The sequence below is a fragment of the Vicugna pacos genome, chromosome 3 (assembly GCF_048564905.1).
Source record: "Vicugna pacos chromosome 3, VicPac4, whole genome shotgun sequence".
In the NCBI taxonomy this organism is placed as follows: domain Eukaryota; kingdom Metazoa; phylum Chordata; class Mammalia; order Artiodactyla; family Camelidae; genus Vicugna; species Vicugna pacos.
The window spans coordinates 101955892-101971226 of record NC_132989.1 but is presented as its reverse complement, the minus strand read 5'-3'; the positions used below and the strand labels follow the sequence as shown (position 1 = coordinate 101971226).

The 15335-nt window shown below is 30.5% G+C and overlaps 1 protein-coding gene across 1 annotated transcript in view; it reads right to left on the bottom strand.

Moving 5' to 3' along the window:
- CDH9 (cadherin 9) overlaps positions 1 to 15335 on the bottom strand; it is a 73483-nt gene that overhangs the window by 15876 nt on the left and 42272 nt on the right. Inside the window, exons 2-6 of the mRNA XM_015235413.3 lie at positions 13669 to 13963; positions 6964 to 7083; positions 6201 to 6368; positions 3882 to 4069; positions 2662 to 2915 (exon numbers count right to left, since the gene is read on the bottom strand). Coding sequence (XP_015090899.1) covers positions 2662 to 2915; positions 3882 to 4069; positions 6201 to 6368; positions 6964 to 7083; positions 13669 to 13963 — 1025 coding nt within the window. The remainder of the gene's footprint in view (positions 1 to 2661; positions 2916 to 3881; positions 4070 to 6200; positions 6369 to 6963; positions 7084 to 13668; positions 13964 to 15335) is intronic.

The following is a 15335-nucleotide window of genomic DNA, read 5'->3' as shown; positions in this document are numbered from 1 at the left end:
GAATAATCTCGAAGTGGGGACCACACCAAGACATATTTTAATTAAAATGGCAAAAATTAAAGATAAAGAGAGAATATTAAAAGCAACAAAGATTATGTCTAACTGAATCTCTTTGCTGTACACCTGAAAGTAACACTGTAAATCAACTACACTTCAATAAAAATTTTAAAAATTAAAAAAATAAAAAAAAAACAGCAAGGAAAAGGAAAAACAAGTTCCATACAAAGGAACTCCCATAAAGCTATCAATAAACTTTGCAACATAAACTCTGCAGGCCAGAGGGAGGGACACAATATATTTAAAGTGATAAAGAGAAAAACCTACCATCAAGAATACTCTACCTGGCAAGGTTTTTATTCAAATTTGAGAGAGACGTCAAAATTTTTATGGGTGAGCAAAAACTAAAGAATTCAGCACTACCAAACCAGCTTTACAAGAAAATTTAAAGGGACTTCTCTAAGTAAAAAAGAAAAGGCCAGAACTAGAAATATGAACATTACAAAAGGAAAAATCTCATTGGTAAAGACAAGTATACAATAAAGGTGGTAAATCACATGTAAAGCTAGTAGGAAGGTTAAAAGACAAAAGTAGTAAAATCACCCACATACACAATAAGTAGTTAAGTGATACACAAAACTTAAAGTTACAAAAGATGATGTCATATACAGTAAACATGGAGGGGTGGGGAGTAAAAATACTGGGTTGCTAAAAGCTGTCTGTACTTCAGAGATCAACAAATTAAGATAAATAAGTACTGGTGATATAATGTACAACATGATAAATATAATTAACACTGCTATATGTTATATGTGGAAATTGTCAAAAGTGTAAGTCCTAAATGTTCTCATCACAAGAAAAACATTTTTTTATTTCTTTAATTTTGTATTTATATGAGATGATGGATGTTTACTAAACTTATTATAGTAATCATTTCATGATGTATGTAAGTCAGTCAAATCATTATGCTGTGCACTTCAAACTTGTACGTTACTGAATGTCAATTATATCTCAGTAAAACTGGGCAACAGTTCTGTTGTGGGCAACAGATTAAATGAAGAAAAACTAGACCAAATTCTGAGGGACATAGTTTGCTTTTTATATAATTTTGTTCTTCGGTCTCAGCTTTGTACCACTTATGCCAGTCAAATTAGTGTATAAATGCAAAAAAATATATATATATACACACGCATAAATATATATATATATATATATTTTACTACTAGAAAACTAGATTACTTATTCATTTCATTTTCATTTTAGGAGTTTTGTTTAATACAATTTGTGGATTTTAAATTAATATATTTTATGTATGCTGATACAAAATTGTGAGAGTAAAATAATTTTCTGTGCATTGGGATTATCATACTCATGTTTTTAAATTAATGTTGAACAATATATAAAATATATAATTTGAACCCAGACATTTATTAAAAAGAGAAAGTTAAGTGAATTCCATTCTAATTAACCTAACACTAACCAAATATTTCAAGCTAAACTCTGAGTATTAACTGCAGATTAAAATTTTATGAACCATTATTTTTATAATATATTTATCAACCAACAAATGAAATATTCATTAGAATATATTTAGAACAACAAATGTTGTGTTGTAAATTAACACTTGAGGAGTAATTACATCTTAAACTAAATTTAATAATTATATATTCAGTATTGTGCTCATTAATTTTTTTATCTGTGATAGTCTGACATAAATTCTAGGAAATTTGGGCATTCCCAATAATAATTTAACCATTTATTTTCCTTAATTAAAAAAATTTAAAAAAAGCAGAATTTTAGGCATCTTACTAGCCACCCATTAATAGACAGTATGTCAATATGTTATCTGTCTCTTTAGCCTCTGTGTCTTCATTGGTATAGCTATCCATCTTCATCCACCCATCCTATTCATCTATTTATGTATTTATATTCTCCTTAAGCACCATGTATAGAAATTATTTAAATATTTATGGCATATTTGAAAGCTTTGAAATTACTACAATATTCAAATTTTGGGAAAGTATTACCCTATAGTATTCAATACTACATTAATTTTTAATAGTTTTACCATTCTTAAGTACCATTACTCTCTTTACCAATCCTCTGTGTTATTAGAAGGTAAACGACATTTTGTTTCTCCAAAATTTTGATATTCAGTATGCCTAGTGACTATTTTCAAACGAAGATATTTCAACAATTTTCAAGGTATCTCTTAATAGCTTTTCAAGTAGAGTATTTTGTTCTAATTTATTTGTTTAGATCACTTATTACATGAACTGCGATTTATCCAAGAAGGACAATGAGACAAGAAACACATCAATAGCTAAGGGATTAAAATTATGGACTCTGGAGCCAGACAGCCTGATTCTCAAACCAAGCTTTGCTAGTGACTGTTTGGCAAGTTATTTAAATGTTCAGTGTCTTAGTCTTATCTGCAGAAAGATATAATAGGAACTACCTTGTAGACTGTGATAAGAGTCAAATGAAATAATATTTCCAGAGCACTTAGAATGCAGCCCCACTAAGAGTCTGTGCCATAGAAGTGTTTGGTCTTATTACTGTACTTGATCATACGTTGAACCTTTTTTTTTCTTTTCACACAGCTTGTAAATAGCGAGAAGATTATTATTTTTCTGCAAACTTAGGTTTTCTCAAAGTACTTACTTTATTAAATTGTTCATGGCATCTGGGTCATATGCTGTAACCTGTCCAATGATGCTGCCCTCCTTAACATCTTCATCAACTTCTATCAAGTAAAAAATTTTAGTGAACACAGGAGGCTCGTCTATGTCTTCCACAGATATTTTGACCACAGCTGTGTCTTTAAAAGGTCCCAGGTGTAGGAATCGTGGATCAGGATGAGTGTTACTTGCATCCACTCTTAAAGTGTACAGCATTTTGTTTTCAAAATCTAAATTCTGAAGTTGAAGGAAATAAGAAAAATTAGTATCACAGAGCAGACATAACAATGGAAGACTGTTTCAAAATTTAATAACCACCTCTCATAACAATACCAATAATTCTGACTGAATAACTTTCCCACTTATTGCCTCATGAGTATATCAAATAAATTAGTAAAATTTTTTTTGCCTTACATTTATTTATAAGGAGTAATTTAATATAATAGTAAACACTATAAGGTTGATTCCCACTTAGTAATGCATTTTACATTTTGGTGGTCATAGCTAAATGAAGTATTATCTAATAAATACATAGCTTATTAATTTATTTCTATTATTGTTATTATTAAAGTTATACAAACTTAAAATCAGCATATAAAGTTGAGATTTAGTAAACTATTTATATGTTTCTTCCTTAGCCCTTACATTTCTAAAACTGGTGTTTTAAAAAGAAAAAAAAATTTATTAAACTGAACACTGTGGAAAGCAAGATGTGAATGAAAGCAGGGAAATTTCAATATTTAGCTAGATTATTCTATGTTACATTTTATAGTGTTCTCCCACACTGCATTAAAAATCAAGAAATTCAACGTAAAACACATAGCATCTCCAGCCTTCATCTATTTGAATAGACCATAACACTTAACAATTTAAATATTTTGAAAAGTACATGAAATAATGTGATGGTTGCATGCCTATTTTTTCTGCCATGGAGAAATATAAAACAAAAACTTTCAAGATTATCTAATCTTAGTTTGATTGTTGTCTACTATAAGCACAAATAGTTAAGGTTTTATAACAGTTTGTAAGTGTCAATGATGAAGATGCCTAGCTTATTTGAAATGAAATCACAACTTTCCCAATTAGATGAAGGGTAGACAGCATGTTAAGGATGAGAGAAATAAATCCTAGGCTTTTCTTCCCTGAAAAGCAAAAATAAACTATAAAGCACTCAATGAAAAAATGAAGACAGTGAGAAGAAACCTGTTTGACAGTTATAATCCCTTCCTGTGTATCCTTGTCAGTGATGACATCGAACATGTCTGCTCCATCTCCTTCAGCAATGCTGTATTCCATCTCAGCATTTTCCCCCACATCAGGGTCATTGGCTTTTATCCTTCCAAGATGAGTTCCAAGAGGTACAGACTCAGGAGAATGAAATTGATACGTACCTGAAAATTAAATCACACCTGTTTTGACATTGCATCTTTAGATAACAAAATCTTTCATTTCCTCTGCCTTTTTCACATAAATAAATTAATTTCAAATTGAGTTTTTCATCATATTGAATTGTAAGCTGTCAAAATTATAGATTTATTAAGCTGGAAAAATAATTTATAAAGGCAGAACACTCTCATTTTGTAAATGAGAAATATATGTTCCAGGAAGATTAAGTGAATGTCTCGAGGTTATTTAGATAATAGATGGTAGTCCTGATATTAGAATCCAGAACTTCTGACTTAAGAGGGCAAGTAAAACAATAATTTACTGCTTGTCTGAAACTTTCAACGTTGTCATTACAGTTTTACATATACTAAATTATTTAAATAACATGTATTTATTCCTATATTCTAACTCAAGAATAGAAAAAAAAATAAATCCATACACAGCAACTTCTTTTTTTGCTTGTTTAAGTCTTTAACTGGGATATAAATGTTCTGTTTCCTGCAATTTCAGCTAATCATTATATTGCATTTTGCTGTTCATGAAGACATTTTAGTTTGTGATTATTTATTCAAGAGATGATAGGAAACTATTACAAAAAATGTTAAGGAAAGTTAGAAATGTTTTTCAAGTGTGCTGAAATCTACATAAGGCCAATGGCCATCCCTGTTAATTTATTTAATCTAATATTAGTCCTCATAGGACCTCAGAGATAGGGCTCAAGGAAATCATCCCATAATATTGGGGAAAGCAGAAGGCAAAACTAAGTCTCTCTGACTTCAAAGTCTATTCTCTTTCCAATTTGCTTGGTGATTAAGAAGATGGACTTCTAAATCAGACTACCCTGAATTTGAATTCTCATCACTGGGCAAGTTAGTTAAATTCTCTAACCCTTGATTTCCACATCTATAATATAAAATGATAGCAATTAACTCTTAGGTTTGTTATGAAGATTAGATGAAATTATGTCTTGAATATGCTCATCGCACTTCTTACTTCAAGGACATTTTTACTATTGCTATTACAGTTTCAAACTTTCTGCTAAGATTATAGTAGATCATAGAATAATAGAGTGACAGGTCATTTAATGCATCAAATCATATTCTTTCAGTTTATATTTAAGGAAATAGAATGCAAAGTTTAGATTTATTTAGTTAGGCTTATTATTCATATTCTCAGAAAACTTAATTTTTTTTAACATTTATCGTATGTCCACCATCCGGAGCTGTATCATCAAGTATTTCAAATTTGATTAGCCTGAGAAAATGCTTTTCTCTGTTGGAATCAATGCTATAAATTTAAGTTTGAGGGCCCTTCCCTTAACTAGGTATTCCAAGATAGAGCGCCTGAAACTTTTACTTGCTGCAAAATGGAAACATTTTCAGCAAATGATGAGAGTCTGTTTATGTAGGATCTCATGGCATGCAACGAATTCATGGTTTAACATACATGCCCCAAATGGTGACAACTGAAAGGCTATTGACTGATTCAATCTTCACAAGTAGATGGCAGATACCAGCAAACTTTAACATATCTGAGATGTGACCACAACCAAGGAATACCATGATACTGTGGGCCACTAAGAAGGGAGAGAAGTGTGGCTAATTAAATCAATATATATTGAGTTTAATGTAGTATCTGATTTCAGAGATGTTAAAACATCAACAAGCCTGTGTTTTAGAACTGAATAAATAAGAGATTATAATTCTTAAGTACAAACAAGAGAGCTGAGGCAAGACAAGTGACAGATGTGAGATTTAAAGCCAGATTAAATCAGACTAGGGAGTCTACACTCCTAACTAGGAAAGAGATAAGAAAAAGAGCCAGATGATCATAGGAAATATTGGGATAGGTAGTCTAGAAAGTGTTATAACTCTTCAAAAGTTAGAAGAAGATTAAAGTTGCCAAAAAGAACCTCATTTCCTTGTTTTCTCCACTACCTACTCAATGATGAGAGCGATCATGATAAAAATGATGAAAGTCACTTTTAATATGTGGGAAATCGTCATATTCTGTGGGGGGAGGGGTTGTAGATTTGTCTTTATGCATAAATCAGTAATGAAAATACTAGTAAAAGTGTTAGACTGTTCGTAACGTGTTTGAGAAGCTCTCCACTGAGATTACTGAAACCTTCCTTACTCTGGGGAAATCGAGGAGGATTGTTGTTGACGTCTGTCAGAGTGATGTTCACTGTGGTGGTTCCAGAAAGGCCTCCCATCTGGCCACCCATGTCTTTGGCTTGTATGACCACTTGGTAATGCTCTCTGTTTTCTCTGCTCATGTCTGGTAATGCAGTTTTTATTATACCTTTTGGAAAAAGTAGAAAGATATTTTACAACTTAATCACTGGCTTTTAAAATTAAGCCATGCAAGACCCATTTTTCAGAAGTTAACCAGAACAAACAGATGATAACATGCCAGTGTACCTCAATAAGCCTTTCAGTCCATAACCAATTTAACCAATTTAACATAACTCACAGAACAGAAAAAAAAAATTCTTCCATTGGCTATTGTTCAGGGAATGAATTTTGCTAAATCAATTTAATTATCCATTTGATTTAAAAAATCAACCTCAGTCAAAAGTCTTTAGATGAATAAGCTTGTTTAATTTTGACAATGGTCACATTCTTCAGATATGGAGTATTTCCTAAGATATATAATTTATTGATTCTCTAAAATTTTGTATTTAGTGTCATAAATTTAAACTCAATAAATAATGATCTAAAGAGCTAAGGATTCAAATATTTTCAAACAATAGGAAATTTGCTTTTGTTTCCATGGAATAACCATAAGGAATAAATAAAACATGATGCTTAATAGATAGCTTTTTAAATATAGAAATTAATAATGCATCCAGATGTATTATGTAATGAGAAAGATACCAACTATTACATGTTGTTACCTGATTCTGGGTCCACTGAAAAATATGGCTGTCCTTGTAATATGCTGTAGACCACTTTCGCACTATTTCCATAGTTGGCGTCATCAGCATCTGTTGCAGTCACTTGTATGACAGATGTACCTACATGAATCCCCACCCAAACACAGACACTTAAATATGTATAAATTTGAAGCTATCTTTCTGAAAATATATTACTGGGAGTGTGGTGTGTTAGACCATGGTATAAATTTCAAGAAATTTGTTTTAATTATATTACTCAAAAAATATCACTTATCTCTTTTATTTTTTTTTAATTTAAATACTCCTTAATATTGTTTGAGCTATCTAAAAAAAAAATCCAAAAACAAATTTTATCATAAGGATGAATGTAATGAGATAAATGCACTGCTCCGTTAATTGGTTGAAAATACTGTGATGGACAGCACTTTTTCACTGAATATACAATGCATGTGCAATTTTTAATTAATGCATTTATTGCTAACTGGAAATGTATATTCAAAGATAAACTCAACATTGAAAGCACTCCTGCTGCTTTTTATTCTGATAAATTAACTATGTACAGTAAGTTGAGTGAAAATAAAGAGGCTCTGTTTTTATGAAGAAACAAACAAAAGATATAAAATTGACTGCCAAAATTTTTGGTGTGTAAGATATATATGACTATTAAGTGTCTGTGCCTCTCTTTGAAATGTACTTAACATAGTCATATATAATTGTACCTATTGACATGCTATGTATTATTATTTGCTACACATATGTAAGTCAGCAAATATACCCCCCAAAGTTAAGAAAGTTTATAGTTGCATCACATGCAATACTATAATTTAACATTATTCTTGGTTTAATTTTATTTTGCAAATATTAAACTATTTTTCCTTAACTTTGCCACACATTATTTTTTAAAGGATAAGAGAGCTTTAAAGGAGCTAGCTTCAGGAACTAATATATATAAATATATATAAAATATTTATATAAAATGTATAAAATATATATAAAATATATATAAAATATATATTTATACAAGATATAATATATTTATGGACTTTTCTTTTATTTTCTAGAACTCTACAAATATTTAAAGCATGATTGTAAAACTACCATTAACTAAAGCCTACCATGTAGTCCTTGTGTAAAATGAGTTTGTAGGACATTTTCCAGGATATTACACAGAATTTTTCAAAATGTTGACTCTGATTCTTACATAGATTTTAAAATTATTTTGGAAGGGTGATTTCCATATTGGCTCTGTCACCTACTTTAATACCCGCGTCTATTACATACTCATGGCTCGTCTAATTGAGTTGTAGTGAACGTTTCTCAAAATTTGCATGTATACTACTCATGCAGATTCTAAAAATCAGTACATTGCACATTAAGGTTAAACTAACAGCTTTATTTTTCATCAATGTGTTTGAATACCAATACATGAATTTAGCAAGTCTTTTTTATGTTTTCTCAAAATTAGCACAAGATAAGAATTTGAGCTCTTCCTCCTGAGGCCTCTGTTACTTCAGCTGCAACCATTGATATGTCCTGTGAGAGGACACACTACAATTTACTTGGTCGGTCCCAGGTGTACTCTTTTATCATTTAAAAAACATCCATTCATGTCTAAGTTTGACCGAAGCAAAATTCATAAAGTTATTTCCACCCCAAAATAATGTTCAGAAATTCTACTAAAGTGATTTTCTGATTGATATTTATTTTTATATAACATATAACTACGTGAACCTATATTAGTTAGATTAAGAATTATTTTCATAGTTGAGGGTTATTTGAAATATAAATTATTGAGCAAGATGCTAAATGCAAGTGGTTAATTCATCAATTTTATGGCATTTCTTTTGCTCCAGATTGATTTTTCTTTTACTGTGGCTATCCTTTCATAATGTCCACAGGTAACAGCACTCCTCTGTACTTTTTCTGACACTTTTAATACTATTTTTGTTGTTAAATTTGGTTTAATCATTTGCTCTTTATAATGGGTATGTGAAGTTGAACTTACCCCAAAATACTTGACCTAAAAAACGATAAAGAATAGAAATCAGTCCTATAAAGTGCCTAACATGCTACAAACACCCATGTAAAATACTGCCCCTCCCCTTTCAGAATCATGGTAATAATTAGGAATGTTGTTAAACAATAATAAATGCTGACAGCATGTCACTGACATGGTTATTCATAATAGCAAAATGAGGAAAAGAGAGATATCTAGTGTGTTCAGCTTTAGGGAATGGATTTTTTTTTCATAAATATAATGACATTACACAGTTAGTACTATTTAGTAATAAAATTAGACAGGAAGTGGTTTATGTGCTTTTATACTAATTTTATAAATATTTGTTTATAAAGACATACTAAAAGGTATTTGATTTTTATATCCCTGTAAATTTTCTGAGCTATATATGTTTCATATATTCCCAAATAATTTAAAATAAAAATTTTACTTTTTTATTAAACAATATCAACTGAAATATAGTGATGCTGAAATGATAAATTTAAGTCATTTATTTGTTGGTTTTGTGTTGTGTGATATAAGCTCCCCAAAAGCAGGGGCCATGTCTGCTTTTGTTCATCATTTTATCTCTACAGCCCAGCAGAGTTTCTAGCGCAAAGTCGTTACAAGATCTAACATTTACAGTATGTTTAATGTAGACTAGGCAGAATTCTTAGCACTTGATTTTAATCATTATTTTATCCTCATGATAAACCTGGGATGTAGACCTTGGGGCATACAGAGGTTGATCATAATCACACATCTAGTAGGTGATAGACTGGGATTTGACCTAACTAGTTTGAAAAAAAAAGCTTCATTCTAAACAGTGTGCTAAATGTCCTGTCTGGACATATAATTGAACAAGTTACTGAATGTACAGGCAGTGAACCTCTACGAAAGAGCCTAGATTAGGACATGAAGCATTTATTGTGAGTATTTGTGTGATCTGTGAATATCTACAGACAGACTCCTTGTTGAGGGGATGGTGTGGGAGGGGAACTGGGTAAATTTTTGCGAAGTTAGGGGAAATTTCCAGTTAATGAGAAATCACCAAAATTATGCAATAGGAATTTGCCTTGAGGGAGATGAATGTATGGACATATAGAAAGTTGATAGATAATCTTTACTCACAGTATAATGACCACAAAAAATGGAAAACATAAAAAAGTAGGCATCTGCTGTAAATATCTAAATCAAAGTTTATGCCAATTTCTTTCACTCTGTATCCTCATATATCACCCAGATTATGTGTTCTGATCAGAAGAGGCTTAATGTGTTTCAGATTTCAAGAGTTCATTTCAGTCATTTGATTTTAACTAATAAGAGGAAGGGACACATGATCCAGAGAACCAAAATGAAATATGACATATGATACTTATGATTTTGACAGAAAGAATCAGGGGCAGAGGAGAAAGCAAGAAGAGGATATGGTAAAAGAGAAAAAGAAAACACAAATATGTTAAGACAAAAATAACCAAGGAGACGGGGACAGGATAAAGGAGAACACTGAAGGGTAACACTGGAAAGAAGGGTAAAATGAGAATAGAGAATTTGTATTTTATTCCATTAGACTTCATTTACCCCCAAAGTTAATAAGTGTAGTTTCTCAATTCTTTGATGTAAATTAAAATCACTAATATAATGATAATAAGTTTAGAATTAAAACATTGTACATTATTACTTCATTTAGAAAGAAATTCTTTATTATGAGATTGTTCATGGGCTTTAAATGTTAATATATGGATTACACATAGCCTGACAAATTCCTAAGTAACAACTGTTATATTTCTCTGTAAATGGGTATTTCCATAGGTAAAAGCAGAGAAAAATATATAAAAGTATAATAAGTTCATCTTTATTTTCCTTTAAATCAGGTAGGAGAGTTACAAAAGAACAATAAAATTTCAGGATATAAATACATCTACTTTTTATTTAGAAAGTATACATACACACACACACACACATATGTACAATGGATCTAAAATCTAATGTAATCTTATAGTAAAATGCAGTTTCCCCCTTCTCTTACACTTATGTGGATTGATTTTACTAAGAGGGAAATTTGAATTAAAAGAATAAAATAAAAATGTTGCTTTTTGAGGAGTCACTAAGACTCCTATAAACTTAGAAGTTTTCCAAACTACATTTTGCGTAATAACCATCACTAGTTTGCAGTGGAGAAAAATAGTGAGGTATAAAAATTATCTGGCCATCTTTACATTTTATTAACTATTTTTTTCTTTTTAAAACTAGTATAATAATAAGTTGCCTCTGTATATTCTGGGATACTTTTTACTTACTAAAATAGGTAACTAAATTAAGTGTAATATCTTTCACATATACATATTATATTTATAAATATGTACGTTTATTTTTAAAAATAGATACACAATCAATTAGTGTAGTAATGCCAATATTACTAATAAGGAATAATAACCATCTTCTATAAATAGGATCAAGATTTACCTATAATTCTTAAATCTTTATTTATTAGTACCAAAATCTGCAACCAGAGCCATATAGCTGCTTCTCAGATAATATTCTCAGTTTTGTTGAAATTTGTAGACATGCAAGAAATGCAGTTGGCAGTAGCCCAGGTTCTCACATTTAAGGTCTACAATTCTGCAATAATCAGAGATTGTACTGCCTACAATTTAAAGTTTATATAAATGAAATACAGATTGCCTTATATGAAGGATTTTTTGGTAAGATGATCTGTAAGCCTTTTCCCATGTATAAATTTACGTATTCTGTATTTTAAAGTAGATATTGAATAAGCAAAATGTTTTTAAAAAATAAAATAGAGAAATGCTTAGTGCAGTTCTGATTTTATTACACATTTGATAATATTAATAGAATCTAGATTATATTAGTATTTCAGATGAGAAAGACTATTTGAATTAGGTAGGTAGATTATAAGAATATTCTGAGTGAGAGATAATAGTCTATTAAATAACACAAAATAATATAGCAGAAAATACAGGTTATTTGAGTTCAAATATAAGCTCTGATAAATAAATACTATGTTTTTAAAACTGAAGTAATGCTTTGAAAATTTAAAAAGTTATTCAAATTTAAATCAATAATTATCAAAATTTATCATATTAAAATATCTCTGTCATCTTAATTAGAATTTTTAATTTTAATTTTTACTCCTATAGGTATATCAAACATTTTTGCAGAAGGATAAGTGAAAATTTTTGTACTGTTGTATCAAAGTATCTGACAAAATGACATATATACAAGAAAAAAATCAATAATGTTTTGTGATGGTTAAAGGGTTTTAACTGGAAAACCAGACTACTTTAGACTGCTCATCAAAGGGAGCGGAAATGAAGAGCATAATTTTAGATGTAACTTCATCTCAGCTGTAAGCCCACAGACATAGTATACATCTACATTAGCCCACTGGTCGACCTGTAATGCACCACTTCAGTAATTTTCATGGAACTTTAGGAGGCTAACAGATATTTTAAAATATTAAAGAAAACACAACCACTCATATTTCATCCTAGACTTTATGGTTTCATAGGACTCTTGTCTAATTTGATAAGTCCCTTTCATATTATTGGAATGAATACCTGAAAAGGTAGAACGGCACTTTGCTCAGACATGTGATTTCATTTGAGTTTGGAGGAAATAACTTTACAGACTCTTGGATCTTCTGGCTAGATGTCATACATAGTTAAGAAACATTTAGCGTCAATCACTCAGTATAGGTGAATATGTTTGTTTATCCTCATAAAGAAATTATTTGAGACTGATACTTATATTAATTGCAATAATGTCAAAGTTATGTATTTAAAACTGACTTTAAAATAATATTCAACTAAATACCGAATTTTGAAAATTGGTTGCATATTTGGGATATAATATACTATATCATATCCCAAAATGTAAGTGTATATCACTGGATAGTTTTAGAAATGTGTTATGACTTAAGAGTCAGTTCTTATTGTCTCATTAACAAAGCTAAACCCTTCATGTAAGTATAGCTAAATGTAGTCACATATACAGATAAAAACATTTCATAATAGCAAATAGTATCTAAAATCACTGGCAGCTTTAAAAAAATGAAGCAATTATTTTTAGACTTCATGATAAACCATTAATGGGTAGAATATAACTAGAATAACATAAAAAGACTTGGAATATTGTTGTTATGATACCAGGTTATTTGATCTTAATTCAGTTGCTTAATCTTTCTGAATCCAGGGTTCCTAATTAACAGAATGGGGATTTAAAGTTCTATTTGCCATGCTTCCCACGTTAAGTTGTTTCAATGATCAAATGAGACCATCAAAAGAAATTTGTCAAGTGCAAGCATTAGTTGTTATTATGCAAAATAATGCAAGCAAAACTGTCCAAAACTGCTGACACTATTTGGTATTCCTTTCATTTAAAGCAAAAATACATTAAACTTGACTGCCATTTGAATGACAGTTGAATTGAGGTGAAGACGTTGGTTGAACTGCAATGGAGTAATTGTTCTCAGTAATCACCTTAGATACCAGTTACAAAATAGCAGGAAATGTTAAGAAACATACATTGAAAATTATTAGACGTCAGATGGCTAACACTAAATAGTAGTTTTCAGTTACAGTTCTTATCTTGAGAGGCCGTGTCTCATAACTGTATGTTCATAATAAGTATCTTAGCAAAAAAAAAAAAAATTAAAAGTTAGTTTACATGGATTAGCGTATACTTACCAACTCCAGACATTTCAGGAACACTGGCAGTGTATAAGTCTTTTGTGAATTTTGGTTCATTGTCGTTGATATCATGGATCTTAATGATAAATTCAGATTCAGGTTCCACCTGCCGTCCAGTCTTTCTGTCTATAGCCTTGGCACGAAGAATGTACAGGGACTTTTCTTCTCTGTCTAATTTCTTTGCAGCATGAATATCTCCTGTGTTTTCATCTATTACGAACAGACTGCCAGCCCCATCTCCTGTTAATATGTATTTTAAATTTCCATCTCCTTTATCTTGGTCAGTGTGAAGCTTCAGAGAGGTAGAAAAGAAGAGTTCTGTAAATATGCATTGTTGTTATAGAAAAAATAATTTTGGCAAATACCAGTTTATCTCCATGTGACATAACAGGAACAATGACTGCTTGGTTACCTTATTTTTCACTTTGGAGAAATTGAGCAGTTCAACTTCATCATTCTCAAAAATTTTAAACACACATTTTAAGGGATTAAAATTTAAATAAAATAAAGATAAAAATCTCTTTTCCAAAACACAGTGTTTCTAAGATATTTTTGAATAGAATGCTACCAAAATTTGAACTTCTAGTACATTAACAATGAAAAACCTATTAATCTAGTTCTTAAGTGTAAAATATTAATATCTTTTTGATTTTATTTAAAATCACTAAACTCAAAGAGATGATGTGAGGAATCTCTGACCTTATTATAATGATAAGATTAGGATAAATACTGTAATTTTAAAATGATTTTATCTCCCTTCAGTATAATATTGTTTGCAGATGCACAGGCTCTGTCATCAGAGAGACCACTCAGAGAAAGAGAATTTTAACCTCAGAGATCATTCTTTATATGACTTTGGGAGGGTACTATTTCAATCACGATGTTTTCATTTTTTTTAGAAATTGATGTATTTTATAGACTGATTTGAAATTTCAAGTGATATAAAACACACAGGACTTCTCCATTGGCCATATAGTTTGATGAAAATGTTAGAATTTTTTTCATAAATGTCTTCTGACTCTTTCCCATCTTAAAAGTAAAATCTTAGTACAGAAGGTTGTTCATTGAGTATTTAAAACAGACAAGTGGATCACATATTCATAGAAATTGTGAATTTGAAAAAATCCTAGCATTTTTGCAAACCTAAGATTATTCTGAAACTTGAGTACTTTACTAGCCCATACCTGCTCTGTTGTCTTCCATCAAATACATAGCAATTCCCATTACATGCTGGCTACGCCTATTTCTTTGGTGTCCCATTTCATCTCTGAATTATTTGACTGTTTTAATCTATTTTTTTATGGTAGCCAAAATTTCAGACTTGGGATTCATATTTCACTCGTTCCTCACTTTTAAGCCCGATGTTAAAGTAACCATATGCAGCTTTTCTTTTCTGAAATAATCTTCCTCATTCATCTGTCTCCACCTCTCTGGCTGCACCCTGGTTTTATTGATCAGTCTTATCTGGACCACTGCAGCAGTCTCCTAATTGATGCCTACCTCCCTCTTGCTCTGCTCCAAACCATTTTTCTTACTAAAGTAGTTGATTTTTCTACATCACAAACCTAGTCATGTTACTTCTTAGCTTAAAAAATCTTCAACCAGGTACAGTGCATAAAAACCATGAATCTAAAGTCTTACAAACCAGGGTTAGTCTTATCAAA